A 15,963-nucleotide genomic window follows, 5' to 3' on the forward strand; every position below is an offset into this window, starting at 1 on the left:
CTGAGCCTTGCTGTGCCAACAGGACACTCACAATGCCCACGTCTCCTGGGAGGGGTCCATCACTGCAGCAGGAGCCGATCGCCAGCCATCCCCACCGTAGCAGGTTGCGTGTGTGACAAGCGAGGTGGCAGAGCTGCAGATACATATCCTCTCCCACTGGCTCTGCTTTCAGGGAGGTGACCTCAAGCACAGCAGCAGAGGCATGCAACTAGGGATGGTCTTGTCTCACGCCTCCAGATATCCACTGGATTTTGTCTGATAATGCCACTGAGTTGCAGTGCTTAGAGCTTGGATTTTGAGGGGGGAAAAAAAGAAAATCTTCTTTTGCCTTAACTTTATCTACCATCATTTAGAGCAAGAAGAGAGCTGTCAACTTAAATCCCAATTCTTCAAACTTCAGTTGTTTTTTAAAAACACATTTGTAAAGGTAAGACAGGTATATGAAAGTAATAAAGGACATTCATGGCTAGCATCATCTTTTTTCTTTAATCTATTTTGGGTACACGGTTTGGGGTAATGTAACACCTATTCCCACTCTGTGACTTCCAGTATTAACAACTTCATCGTCATCCTGAGGGAAATTAAAAATGGAGGCACATCAGTATTGAGCTCAATACAACCTTAACTATGTACTTTCTGTTGATATCATTGTGTCTATGCTAGATTAACTTCTTCACTGATAAAAATGAGGAAAATTCTGACAAAATAAGTGGGCACCTCTGTTTCTATCACAAGATAATTCACCTCATTCTGGAGACGTCTGCATTGCATTCTACTCAGCAGCTCACCTTACACAGGGCACAATTTTATGCAGCTAAAATTAATAAAATATCAGCTGCAAATCGGTACATAAAAGGCAAAATTCTAGCTTCGTTTTGTGGGACCTAGAGGTCAACCTCAATGTTATCCCAAGGTAAGTTAAAACGGTCAAGATATAAAGCACGCCAAGAGAAAAAGCATATAATTGAAATGTCAACACATCATTAACTCCCGCTAAGTTCTCCTAAATGAGGAATACAAAACTGAAAACCTGCATTATGAACAAAACATGCGATAGTACCACTTCACTTTAATACTTAATATTGATTTTGTGGAACGTGGGTTCTGACAGACAAGCTATGGCAGCTCTGTGGCAGTTTAAGGGGTTGCAGACACCCTTCTGCTGAAGATTAGCACCCAGGGATAGCACCCATGCCTCATCTGCCCCAGGCAGGGGCATTAAGACAAACCCTCCATTGGTCACTTCAGCCAGCATGCAAGCTATCCAGTTCTGCAACGACAGCCACGACTTCCAGCAACGGAGCAGAGTGGAAGGGTGGGGGCAGCTGTATCTTATATCAGTACAATTAAATCTATTATATTGCCAACCAGTATTCACATGTTTTATAAGTAAGTATTTGTCCAGAGTCCTCGACTGTTTCTGAAAAGCACAATAAACAAACAAGCTGCTTCCAAACAACTCAGAGACAAAGTGACAAAGGAACCAAAGGGCACCATGGCTAGCATGTATTTCCTCCTGCCCCACCTCTCCCATTCCACATTTCAAAAAATAACTTCCTAAGTTACCAGTGCACATCCTATATTCAAGGATGCTGAAGGAAGCAAACAAAATCAGTATTCAACTAAGTATCAGGTAGTTATCTGGAAACAGATAAAAAAAAAAAAAAACATATATCCTAAAATTTGTTCCAAAATATCAATTGAGCAAGAAGCAAATATGACCTTTACAATTCACACTTGCTGAGCTGTTTCCAAACCCTTCTCCTACCTGTTTTAATTGTGCTGCTCAGTCCATACTTTAGTACTCCTTAATTGCCCTCCTGGAAGGTGACTGCATAGCAGTCACTGCAAGGAACAATAAGGTTAAGTCAGGCAAAGTAATGACTTAAAAGCATCGCTGTAGAATGAGAACAAGATCTTCAAAGCCATTAGGGGTCATGAACATACTAAGTACAGAAGGTTACAACTCATTAGCAAAGCACAATATATGGTGCATGCACAGACCATGCTTCTTATAATGAAGGCAAATAGATGTGCAAAATTAGAAAGTAGTATTTTATCACTCCTGTTGCAATACAGTTTTGATTTGTGGAAATTATTTCCCTGCTCATAAGGTATTTCAACTGCAGAACAAAATACCTAACTATACATGTGCCTGTCTCTCTACAGAATAAAACCATTTCCCCTCCAGTGACAAGTGCTTTTTGCTGTAATGCAGCATTCAAGTCATTTTCTTTACATTTGAAAAGGTAATACATATAAGGGCAGTCAAAAATTCAGCTATTCTGATGTTGGTCGGGTTGGTTTTGTGCCTAATTAAAATTAACTAGGCACTTCAGCTCATAATTACACAAACATCTACTATACTATACTCCTATACTCCCAGACAATTTGGTTTTAATCAGAAAAATGCTTGAGAAATATGAATGATGGGCAAAGAACTCCCTGGAGGGGCAAGACTACTTCCAAATTCAGTATTTTCCATATACTGAATATTTCCATCAATGTTTTCTTGCCATGTAATCACCTCCCAGTAGAACAATTAAGAAGAGCTTTTTATTTATTTATTTTAATCCCTGGACTTAGCTTGCTCTCTGCTCTACCACAAGGGTAAAGCAGGCTCGCCTTATTCACCTGAGTCCCAGCTGGGAAAGCTCCCAAAAGACAGGCAGAATTTAGCTAACAGCTTAAAGTGAGGACTGAGCTGACCAGATGAGGAGGGGTGTGCAGACAAGCTCTGGAGGGATTTGAAGAGTTGCCCTCTTCTGTTTCTGCCTTGGAAGCAAAAAGAGAAACGTTAGCTGCTTTGCAGTCAAAGCTCAAACTCCAAAACAAGGTTATCTGTGCAGTGGCATGTTCCCATTTCCTAGAAACAAAGGAACAGAGAAGTTAATAGCTGAGCTTCAGCACAGTGCCACCTGGGGAAGCCCACACACCGAATTTGTTTGTAAAAGAACAGTTATTTTTACTGCAGTATCGCCTATGCGTTTCATTCCCAAGTCAGGCCTCTGGTATACCTGTTATGCAGACTCAGAGGAACTAGATAGTCGTCAAGCATGGTGCTGTCATTGCCTTTGGTTGCCCCCAAAGTCTGCACAGATAGCGCTTTCTGCTACCCACTGACTGCAGGTCACTGTCTCTGGCTGCCTGCTTCTGCCCAGCTCCAAAAGACAATTGCCTCTGAGTATCTTTCTAGTAGCTGATCAACAGGGGGGCAATCACCACTCTGGAAAAGTTCCTTCAAATGTCTGCACTGATTGCACTGCTCTCAGAGGAAGATGAGTAACTCCATTTTGCCTCCAATCAGTCAGCAAGAAAATCACTGCGGAATTGATTCGGCAGGTAAACTTTTGATCTACATAAACTTGGCTACCTTTGTCTATTAGTTTTAATTAAGTCTTGAGTAAAAAAAAAAAAAAAAAAAAAAAAGTGAATATGGGTTTTTGCTGAGATCTTTGTTTCCTACAGGAAATTCTCATTTCTCTTGGCAATAGCTGGGCTGCATTACAAAACACAGAGTGAACAATCAGCAAAAATAAGTATTATTTGTAAATGCACAGAGGTATGTTCAGTAAAACTGATTTAGCGAAAAAGAATCAATAAAAATGTCAGTATTAAAGAGAATAAAGGGGCTAGAACATACTACAATTGTTTTACAAAAATAATCCAAATATTTCTTCCAGAAGCAATTCCTTTCTAAAACGCAGAAAGCCACAGCCCAACCGTCCTCTGTCCAGCTTCCAGTTTTGAAATTCTTTCCTCAGAAGGCATTAAGGTTGTCACTGAAGTTAAGATTTTACCTGAGGTTCTTTTCCCCCGCCATTATTTTGTCCAGCTCTGTAACATCTATAATCGTGGCCATACCTTGTAGCTAGCTAAAACTGGCTGCACTCCTTTTGATGTCTCAAAGTAGCAGCATGCACTGATTCTTGGAAAGGAGAACCTCACAACCTTCTGAACTCATTCCCTGATTTTTCAGTTTGGCTCTAATTCAATGAACTTTTTCTTTTTTTGTAGGCAAAAATTTAATTAATCTGTGGTTTGGCTTTGAAAAGCAGCTGCAAAAATACCACACTCTGCAAATCAATTGCATTTGCAGCCCCATGGTCACTGCTAGGACCCACTATTTGGGTCTCACTAGGTTTATGTGCCAGCAGCCCCTCCCTTCCAATAGCATGGGCTCTAGAGCCTTTAATGGGGACGAAAATGAGTGGTTTTTGCTTCTCACTGAAGCACACTGGGCTGAAGGTGAGGCTGAATACAGAGAACAGATCTCAATAGGAACAGAGAAGCGCCAGGAGATGGCCTTCTTTTAGGCAGGCCCAACCAAAGAGACTTGAAATCGGGCATTTTCCAGCCAGTGAAAACACTCAGGAACATTTCTCAAGGACCCATTCAGACAGCATGGGCAGAACTGGGGCCAAACCAGTAACCGATAAACTCCTTTAGATGCACCAGGTCACTGCTGTGGAAATCAGTCCAAGAAGTCACAGAGAACGTCTTTCATTTTTCTTTTTAACGAGTACAGCAACTTATTCTTGTGAGTAATGAACCTTAACATTGGTCCTTTATAAGCATGTCCCAAAACAGTCACGATTTACCTCTGATTATCAACACAGCAGCTGCTGATAAATTAGCCATGTTGCTATAAGAAGTGTAAAATATAAGTAGTTCGGGTTCTTTAAAGTAAATACTACCTAGCTGCCTACATTAATTGAAAGAGTGAACACATTATATAAGGAGATTAGACCATGTCATATTTACAACCTCACTGTCCCAAGCGAGAGAAATTGCTCAGCTGTTACTGTCACTGCCTCCTTCAAAAGGAACCCTGCTGACAAGATGATGAATTCAGAACATCGTTGCCAATTAATGATTTGTAGGCAGAAGGGATTTCAATAGTTCCCATATGTTTCTGAGGGTGACTGGGATTTACATCGTCTCTAATAAAAAGAGTGTAGTCTGCCTTGTCCAGACGTGACACTAGAGCTTGGAAAATGTCATCTTTGTAGGATAAGTTTTAATAAACAATGCCAGGCTCTTCTGGGTTGGAAATGCTCCATTTCCCAAAGCGTGGTCAGTAATAACCTGTTTAAGTGAAAGCAAAGCAAGAGACCACTTGCAAACGTGCATAAATGATTTACAAACCAAAGGTCAGAAGTTATTCAGGTGTTTGTCATAGCTGCACTGTAGAGTGCTGAAACCATCATTATGACAGCCAGGAGCATGAAGCGCATTCCCTGAATGCCAGTCAGGCTGGGAAAAAGCCACTCGTACCAATGCAGTTACAGAGGCAAAATGCACTCAGCATCTACTCCTCAGTGTAACTTACTCTGCTTATGGGCTGCAAAGTTTACTATCCTATTACTAGGCGCTCTCCTCCCAAGTGACTTAAAAAAGGAAATGAAAAGCAGAATCCCAAATCACCTACGGCTTCTGAAAGCGTACTCCACATGATCATTTCAGAACTGCCAGAGATGTTGCTTCTCTGCTGGCCCAGCCCAGCTCTTCCAAATAGAGCTCTTCCAAGTCTCGCTCAGAGATGCTGCATCCTGCTCAAGCAGTGTACAAGTGCAGGTTTTGAATGAGAACCAACGGATGTACCCATTTGCCCCAAAAACTCTCATAGGTGACTGAAGCCAGCGTCTAGACATGGCACCCAAACAGCGCATGCTACTTTGGGACACAATTTTTTTAGCTACATAGAAGCATATCCTTGATAATATGTCTGATTGTTGCAGATGAGGGAGGTAGGCCAAGACGTCCTCAGTTTGGGCTAATTGTGATCTTTGTTCCCTTTGTTATAGTATCAAATACCAAGTCAGACTCGCAGTTAACCCACATGTGGAAGAGAGATCTTTACCGGCACAAGGATAGCAAAACCAGGACAGATTCTGCAATGCCTGCTGCAAATCTTCTCATAGAAAAAGAGAACATCCCAGTCAAAAAACACATTCTGCATGTTACTAGAGAACGCCTCTCTGAAAAATGAATATACCTTCACCCTCTATCCTAGTCAACTCTTGAAGAGACTTGAACTTTAAAATCTTCAGGGGAATGGTGTGTGACTGAGGACTAAAGGATCAAGGCCACAGTTTACTTTGCATATGGGCTACCTGTCCTTTGCACCAACACTATGAACACCTGGAGTGAGCTGAAGAGAAAATGTAATGCTACCTTCAGAAAAGGCAGAATCTCTCTGCTTCCCCAATAAGCCACAGGTTCTTTCTTAGAAAGTGTCTCCAAGTACAAGGAAGTAAGATGGGATTTACAATCAATAAATAATAACAATTTTCCAAAAAGCAAACTGCATTGAAATCTTCTTTTCTAATTCATGCCCATACAGGTTTTCTTCCAAGCTACCCATTATACAACAGAAGTGCATATTTTACACACATCTATCTAATACAACAAGCTATATTCCAACAGCACATAACCTCATTTTACATGGCACTGACTTAAAAGTATTCTTTGTTAGGTCTTAAGCTTCAGATACCTAAATTTCTTGCTGAGACCCCAATGATCCAAGAGATCTACTCTGACCAGCAATCCCAGACATCTCTACCAGCTGCTTGTGTGCAAATTTCAGCACATATGGAAGTATTTGCATGAGTGGGGCTTTAGATTTAACTCTAAGCAGCTGAGCAACTTTGCATTAAACTGTTTACGAGCAGGGTAAATCAAAACAATTCACACCATATCAAAATCTTTTTTTCTCATAAAGAAATAAAGAGAAATGCATGTTCCTTCACATAGAAGAACAAAATGCATCTTGTATATGGAAGTTAATTTCAAATATTCCCTGCAATAGTCCAGAGAAAAGAACTCAAGTTTCTAACATTCATGGGAAAATCCCTACCCTGAGTATAAATAATGTCCAGGTTCAAGTAACAGATGAGACTGCAATCCCCTCATGGGCCCAACAGTACACTGCTCCACAAGTAACAGCGGTGTGCCAGATTCTCACTGTCCACATGCCCAAAGCACTGGCGGGTCCCATCGATAGGCAGCAAGTCCCATTAAACCCAGCTAAGGCCTCTCCGCAATACCACAGTCATTCAAAGGGACCTCAGTGGAAGTGAGAATCCGGTTCACCAGCCTCAGCTCCACTAGGTGTGAAATACGGATGTAACAGGAAGCAATGGGAGGGGTGCAAGAGAACCAAGCCAAGACTGCACATCATCCCAATGGCATCGGCACAGCTCCCTTCCCGCAAACCCTTACCTTGACAGGTGTTGTTCTTCTCCTCGTACCCTGCCTTGCACAAGCACTTCCCGATGGGCACCAGCCACTCCCCCTCGGCACTGCAGTGCATCTTTGGTGCCTCATCAGTCACTGAGTGGTTGACGCAGACGCCTGACACTTCTAGCAGCTGCGAGGAATCCGCTCCCGTGATGGTGTCAGGAAAGCGGGCCAAGTTGCGGATCACTGATGGGCATTTCTTGTAGTACACGCGCACCGAGACCAGGGCAATGCAGGCACCCACATCCTGGAAAGCGAGGTAAAATCCCTTTTTGGTTAGGGGCCCAACATCTCTCACCTCTGTGTTTAGCTTCATAACTCTGTCTCCAAGGTCCAACTCGGTGAAGCTCTCATCAGCAGCAATAGTATCGATCTTGATGTACTGATTTTCTTTGATGTTCCTCCCATCTTCATCATCTGATTCAAAGTAGTACATGTTAAAAGTCTCTTTGCAAGTCCCAAGCCCTCCTGGAAGACTATTACAGTCCCTCAGGGTAAACTTCAGCTCTATGAAGATCCGAGATGCCCCTTCATTAGAGATCCAGCTGGTCAGAAGCCAGTTGTTCTGATTCTGTTCCATTACTTTACATACTTGGTATGTGTGTATTGGAGCATAATTTTCATCCACCTCACCAATTTCTTCCCACTGTGTAAAAAGAGAAAGTATTACTTAAAAAAAAAAAAAGTTACAACTCCACCAAAATCTTAGCTTTCCCATGGCAGGGCACCTTGGGATTTAGAGGTTTAGGGGAATTTTAGGGGAAAAAATGTTTTAAAAGGCAAGTTTTTCCATACTGCAGGCTTGACATGTTCCTGATAAAGTCAGATGAAAAAAAAAATAAATATAAAAGGTTGCTAGTTGTAACCTTTTGTTTCAGACATTTCAGAAGTGGGAAAACACACTGTTAGGTCTGTCCACTATTGCTTTAACTGACAAAACAAAAGCAGATGGGGGCATGAGTTGGCTTTTCCCAATGTATCCACATAGGAGAATGAAGCTATTTACAGCCCCTCTGTCCGAGCTCTCCCCAACTCCCCTGCCTCCTTTCCACATCCTTGTATCACTGCCCAACGCAAGGGAAGACAACCACCTCTCTCCAGGCTACTCTCTTGCCTTGAACAGCTTGCCAGAAAATCAGTGGAGTGGTATACAAAGTAAGTGGGCCTTGCTCCCCGAGAGCCCTAGTTAGAGTTTCTGCTCAGGCAGATATCAGAGTACTTCCAACTAAAGGAGTTACAGGGAACTGCAAATCTTGAGCTGCTTATGAGAGTGCTACTTAGGTTTTTAAGCAGAGCTCCAGCTCTAACTTCTCCCAGCTGTTTATGGAATTGTAGCAACTGTTTTCTTCATTTTTGTTTTGGCCACATTCTGAAGCCCTTCACTTGGAAGAAAGGCTGTTTCTCAGTGCAGCACATAAGAACGAGTAGCACTGCAACAGTGTCTGTAATAGCAATTGGCAACATTAACGTTTCCTCTCTGCTTTGGAGAGCTGAGGTGTCACATTAAGAGGTCAGATCAACCCATCAAATACAAAGAACTCAGGAGAATCAATGATTATTTCAGTTTTGTTCCTCTCTATTTTTGGCCTGCTCATCAGTAAGGGCTTAATTCCCAAGACCTCTTCCATCCACCCAGTGCCTCTACTCAACTTTGCTGCTTGCTCCTAATTAGGGCTGCAAACGCAGCATAAAGTAAGAATGCAAAGTTGCTCAGTTGCAAGGTAATAGCTATATTCCAAATTGAGTATTTTGTAACATTAAAGACCAAGCCTTTTATTGTGGATACAGCCTGAAAAAAAGCCAAGAGCCTTCTCAGCCCCAATACCAATACCACAGAGCTGACAGGGATCACCCTCAGAGTCAACATCAGGATCAATTTTTTTTCATGAAAATGTTTTACTTCAATTTTAAATGAAAAAGACAGCAACAAGTGGCATGAAAGCATAACATGATGCTAAAGAACAAAATGAGTCATGAATGCCAGAACCAGAAAAGCATTTCCTCTCCTCCACTTGGGCCTCTTCCCTGACCTGGCAGGCGAAAGTCAAGACTTATGCAATTTCCGCAAAAGATCAGACTGCTGCGATGCAAAGAGTTCACATGTACCACCCATCTTCTGAGCGAGGAAGCCAACCTGAGGAAGTTTTTCCTCATGCTAAGCTGTATTTTCATCTAACAAAACCCTTCAGATTTCCCTAAGCTTAAAAAGGCCTTGACCCTACCACAATGAACACAAATACATCACTTTAGCCTTCTCAGCAGTCCCACAGACTTAGCTAGAGGTATGCCCATGGCTAAACCTAGACAGATCTTTGCAGGATTCAGGCCTAACTTTGAGGAGAGGCAGTTAATTAGAAACAGCTCCAACAGCAAAGACACTGTAAATCCAAAGACTTATTTTTACTACCCTCGCAAGTTTCCATATGATGAAGAGGGTATCCCTCCACCGTGGCCTCCTCAGTTAGGGGTGCAGGTGAGCACTTCCCAGTATAGCCCAGGAAAGATTCAGATGACCTTAGTGACTTTCAACCTTTGCTTTTTCTGGGTGAAGGTCAGAGGACCTCTTGAAAAAGCGGGTCAATGCACAGTTATTGGAGAAACATTATACTCCAGCAGAAGGTGGTGAGAAGCATTTGAGGGCTGGAAATCACTTAGACTGAACAGTTTTAGGGAGGGGGATGTGTATGTATAGTACTAAAATACACAGTGTAACCCTAGATGACATTTAGGGAGCATCTAATGTGTGTTTTCAGAGAACTGACGTTTGCAGTCACTGTGGTGTTGCAGTATAATATCACTAATGATCTAACTCTAAAGCACACCAACAACCCACAGAAAAACGTCACTCTTTTGTTTAATACTTGCAAGATCAATTTTCAAAAAACCATCATGCCCTCCAGAGTTACAAAATTAAGCTCATTTCCATAGCAAAATCCAGAAATTGTGTTGGTGCGAAGAAGTAGAAGAAAGCTTATTTGTTCAAGAACTAAATCCAATGATTTTATTTCTTTCATGCACTGAGAGCACTTTTAACACTATGAGGAAATAAGATCCAAGCATAAATACACTAACTGTGCTAGAGTCTAACCTCAGTTACAACAAAGCACATGTCATCCAATATCTCCAACCATAGGATGAGCTGCATTTCCAGCACTGTACCCCGAATCAGAGTAAGTCCTGCCATCACCGCCTGCTGTCAAACCTAAAGCAATCATCAGAGAGCAAGAGGAACGGGAGGTGCTAATGAGTTAAGACTGCTTATCTGTGTATAATCCTCAAGGGAGAGTCGACCAGATTTTATCAGAGCAGCCGCTATTGTGTAAAATCTCTGCTCCGTCACTTAATCCCACCTTCTTCTTTCTTATCTGCATGTAGGAGTGCACCATTTCTTTCTCTTCTGATTAGTTCAGCCAGGTCTACCTCACCCTGGAGACTGCAGTCAGCCTGCCACCATTCTGCTTCTACATCCTTGCATGAGGAGGCGATGGAGGGAAGAGCCCCTGCACCTTCTGCACGGTCCCAATGTCCTGAATATTTCAGACCTCAGACAAGCATTCCAAACAAAGGAATACAAGCAAGCTACAAACTCCAGAGGGTGAAATATTGCGCTGTAATGGTTAATGAAAAATAAAACTCAATGCATTAATATGACAAAATCTAGCTGAAAATATTTGCATGGAAAAAATTAAGTACTACTGAAAAATTGTATAATGTTTTAATTCCTCTCTGCAGTACGTATTTTAAGATATGTCAACCCCATCTGCAGGATTAAAACAAAAACGCAACATTAGTTTAATGCTAAATGTTTTCTCTAAGTCTCTAATAGCCATAAGAAGGAAAATACAAATGCATTTCAATGTCCTGATATTAAATCATTTATAGAAGACCTATTTCTGAATGAGAAATTTCTAGTATGCTACTGCTAGCGAGTTAACAGAAGCTAAGACTCACTCTGCTCCATCAACAAGAAGCATGAAATTCATGCAGGCTGTCTGCCTATGGAAAGGCCAAAGGTATCACACATCTAACTAAAAATATATGAGCTAAAAAAACATTCAGTGGAGTGGCCTTGGGTTAAATGGACAATTTTAAAACACATTCACCAACTGTCTGCTGCTCAGAGGCTTGTTTCTAATCTCCAGGATTCCAGGACTGTAATTTGCTACCACAGCACAGCAAAAGGTTGCTGCCCCAAAAACAAATAATGGGAATGAAAATTTCAAAGCAATGTTATTGCAAAGAGAATTTTCAGTATGGTTCTCCCCTTGAAACAACCACTAAAGGTGATGTGGAAATTTTAAGCATCTCCCTAATTCCATGTCCCAGGGCTGCCAAGTGAGAAATGAAGCGTCTAACAAAATCCTAGGTGTCTTAGGGGAAGGCTTAAGAGCATTAAGCAAACGGGTTCCCAGAACTTAGCAGAAACTTTTCCAGCAGGACCCCTGCCTACCTCCCACTAACACATTTTCCAGTCTCCTCTGTTCCCACTGGCTACTTCACAGGCTCCCTCATATGCAGAGCCTCTTCCTCTCCCATTGGTCATCTGCCATTTCATTCTCCACCCCACCATGTGGAGCTATGTGATACGGCATGGCAAGTCAGCTATCTGCTGCCATAAAGAGGCAAAATTCGAAAAGCATTTATGTATGTTCACTCTTTCCTTCGGGGGAAAAAAATAATTATGTTGTTTCCTTTTTCATCCTCCCCTGCATCTTCCTTCCCACTGGGCCTTCTCCACCACGTATATACAACTCTACCTCCTGCCTCTACATGCTAGTTTGACCAGTGGCTCTAGCCTCTTTATCCATGTTAGTCCACCAGCTCCACACACTGAATACAGCTTTACTTTTCCTATGCTTTTCTTTGTTGGCTTCTTCACGTACTTCACAAAGAACTAGAGCTCCAGGTAGTTCTCACAGTTTAAAATTCATCGCAAAAAGATCTGAAAACACATCAAAACAGCATTTTCAGCCCTCCAGGAATGTGTGTCCCAATTTTCGTACTCCTCTTTAGGAATGGCACTCTACTGATTAATAAGCACTGGTTTGCAGCACACTCTACCTCACTGTCCCAGCAGATGAGCCTCCCAGCCTGCCTGAAGGGCTGCCACGTGGCGTCAACACACGTAAATATAGTCAGGTATTTGGGCTGAGGCAGCCCCGACACAACACACACTTTCCAAAAGAATAGGAAGATCACCTTGGACCCTGGGAAGACAGTGCATTTCACAGCCCGCTGCTCAGACACAGTAAAACAACTGCAAGGATCGTAAGCCCCCGCACCTTGTCACCAGTGCTGATCCCTGCAGCAGCAACCATGCTAAACCTGGACCCTTACTGCAAAGGCAAGCCTAGCCCAAATCTCACATCACTGGCTTGTAATACGTGGAAACACCCAAGATGCTCTGTACATTTTGCCCAGAGAGAGGAGGATTATTTTTACTCTGAGGTATGGCTGTCGAACCCAGCGTGACCACGCTAGTGCAGAGAGCAGCGTGACGCGGGCCTATACAACACCGATGTCAGGTTGTAATGGAAAACCCATTGCCCTTCCAGAAAGACAAGACTGGCCCAACATCCTGCTCCATGCTGATCATGCAGTCTACCCTGTCTTTCATCCCAGGAATATTTGGGCAGCTCTTTGACTTCCATTTATGCAGCTCATGTCAAGATTTGGCTACCAATAAATAGCCTCCAGCCCACTCCGACATGCACATTTCCTCCTCCAACCAGACTTTTTCCTCTCACAACCTGCTCCTTCCCTCCCTTCGCTGCTCTCCTCCCATCACAAAACCCAAGAACTTTCTTCTTTTAGCTGCTTGCCAGCTTCTCACCTGCTATTGTATTAGAAAGTTAAAGCAAATAAGCGCATCTGAGCAGGCTCTCCTCTGTGTAATTTTCATTGACTTCAGTGAGCTTACGTAAGGCTAAATCTCTAGTGCAAGCCAGGCAGAGTTCTGCACATATCTTTTTTCTGCACTGCGGCTTTTACAGAGCTGTGGTAGCTGTACAGTAAGAGCGACTATGTCACCATCTCATCTACCGCAAAACAGCTTACAGACACACTGGCCCCAACATTCAACTACTTCAATACCCCCTATCGATATTACCAGTTTTATCCCAAGTCTTATGATACATTGCATGACTCAGCTCTAGAGCCACGACTAAAGGGGAACCTTTGTTTTTGCCGGGTGTGGGGGTCAGCCTTTATTTAAAAAAAAAAAAAAAGTTTTATCTTGCTCAAAAACGAGTGCAAAACAAGAACCTAACATTCACCTTATTCGCTCCTGCAGATCCTGGGTTTAGGGAAGGGTACAAAACAGCCGTTTTGAACATCAGCAAGAGGGTGTGTGTATATACATATACATATTTTCATTCTACTGACTGCGGCAGAATCCCACCATCATCATACTGAGCATGGCACGAATGAAACATTTCAATATGAAACCTCAATCTTGCCTCCTGTGCGCAGTGAGGAATTGGATGCAAGCCCCTCATGAATTCCTGTAGGACAGCGTTCGACAAGTGCCTTGAAGAAAAAAAGTCAGCAGTTCAGCCACAAACCACCAGTGTCCCTGAGAAACAGCCTCAGAGATGCGACTACTACAAGAAGAAAGGATGCAGGGGACCCTGTCCCACTCACAGCAAACGACAGAGATCTGTGCACCAGCTGTGCATGCAGCTCTCAGGAAAAATAAAAAGGCAATAACCAGCCACAACACTGCAAGTCTGCTCTCCTGATAGAGGGGAGCAGTGCCAGGAGCAGAGTAGAGGCATGACAAGCAGTGCCAGCCTTACAGGATAAATGATGTCACTATATGCCATTGCCACATAAAAATAAAAGGTGACACGGCTTTGCCCAACTCACCTCCACCACTAGCAGGTCACTGGCCAGGGTCCCAGTTTAAGCACAGCTATTAGACAATTTTTAAGCATTTTAAGCATAATTTTTAAGACAATTCAGCTACGTAAGCCTGAAGTTTAAATTCCGCTTCAGAGTACCATCCTAAGCAAGGGTGTTGGCTAACACACAAATCTGCAACACCTTCCATCCAGTCCTCTACTACTTGGATAGTGGAAAGAAACCAAAATACAGCTGGGTGACTTTTTTCAGTAAATAAACTCTACTCAAGGTGGGGGGGGAGGGGGGAGGAATCAAAATAATTCATGAACTCAGATCAAGTTAGCAAAGGATGGGAGAGGACAAAAATCAGTGAAGAGGAAAATGGTCATTTTGACAATTTCCCAAACCAAGTATTTGGCATCCTCTCTTCCTGAATATAAACGAAAATAGTAGAGGAGAAAAATAAAAGGAATGAATGTGACAACCAAAATATTTCTTTCAGCTCCAAACACATTTTTCTAACCTCTACTACCAAATCAGTAATGGTTATTATTTGTATGGATGAACTTCTCTTTCACAATATCAACGTTCATCTCTACGATGCAAAAGCTGCAGAGATTTCCACATAGTGTCTACCTGTTCTTTGATTTTGGGAACGCATTTTAAGGGCAGAAAACAGAGCAAAAAAAATTACAGGGAGTTCAATGCAAAGAGTATTTGACCCAACGTTTGTCAAAACCTTTAAATGCCAGGGCAATTGTAACTGCCTGGGAGCTCACAATTTCCATACATACCATAGTCCCCCCACCCAAGATGGGGCCTCATTTGGATAACAATTTTATAACTAAGACATGAATATATGAATGCATATGTATTTTTTTCTTACTAACAACAGGTACTAGTCAAGCAAAGAACATAATGGAGAACAGACACAGAGAATAGAAAGGATCCGATTAAACTCCCTACTTGGGCAAAAATCTGGTCACACAAAATTAATTTAAAATGTAAAGTTTCCAAAAAAGTAGAGAATATTTTCTGGTCATTTGGCATATTCTCCTCAATCTATCAAATTAGAAAAATAAATAAGTAAGAATACCACTCTTTGGGCTATGTTTCCCATGTTTTTCTACTGAATAGCAATCTTCTACTGTTTCTTACATCACTCTACTCCAGCCACTAAGTTGAACAGTCTGCTAACTCATCTCCTCAGAATATCTTGCCACCTGGTTCTAAATCACATGAAGTAAATGAGAGTTTCCTCACTAATTCCAGTAGATTTTCAGCCAGGAGTTAAGGATTATTTTTCATAAACTCAGAACTTAAGGGGAAGAAAAACCATAAACTGCAAAAAGGAGGAAAGATATGAACTGAAAGCCCAAACATCTTTCCTGACACGTACCGCATTTGACTAGCAAATTGTTTTCACATCCAACACCCAGCATAACAGCCTCTCAAAGGTTAAGCAAAATAACAGATGGAACATGTGATTAAAAATAAAAGAAAAAGCTCAGCTCGGGTTCTGCCATGTGCTCCGATGAGAGGACCAACGCCAGATGTGAAGGCCTGGCATGCAGCCCTGCTGTGCCTTGAGGAAGGACAATCTGTAGCTCCAAGAAAAGCCCTGGCTACTGCAGGCACACCAGGAATTTGCTTCTCCCTTAGCCCGACTCAGTGCTATCTCTGTCACTGTTGATATATGCAATAACCAATGAATCCTCAAAAATTCCCTACTATCCTGCATTGCTACGTTTCAAAGGAAAAAAATTTGCCTAGCAGAGAGCGAACTCAAATAAATAGATGAACCCTCCCTCCACAACATGAAGAGTAAATTCTTCACTACAGCAGCTCTGCAGGAACAGCCAGATGTGTGCTTTAAAA

At 42.3% G+C, this 15,963-nt stretch overlaps 1 protein-coding gene across 14 annotated transcripts in view; it reads right to left on the reverse strand.

Moving 5' to 3' along the window:
* EPHA5 (EPH receptor A5) overlaps positions 1 to 15,963 on the reverse strand; it is a 214,683-nt gene that overhangs the window by 164,152 nt on the left and 34,568 nt on the right. For all 14 annotated transcript variants that reach the window (XR_011140751.1, XM_068941125.1, XM_068941123.1 and 11 more), the window contains exon 3: positions 7,225 to 7,888. Coding sequence is in view for 13 of the 14 variants with exons in the window: in XM_068941125.1 (XP_068797226.1) it covers positions 7,225 to 7,888 (664 nt within the window). In the remaining variant the exon portion in view is untranslated. The remainder of the gene's footprint in view (positions 1 to 7,224; positions 7,889 to 15,963) is intronic.

The sequence above is a fragment of the Struthio camelus genome, chromosome 4 (genome assembly GCF_040807025.1).
Source record: "Struthio camelus isolate bStrCam1 chromosome 4, bStrCam1.hap1, whole genome shotgun sequence".
In the NCBI taxonomy this organism is placed as follows: Eukaryota; Metazoa; Chordata; class Aves; order Struthioniformes; family Struthionidae; genus Struthio; species Struthio camelus.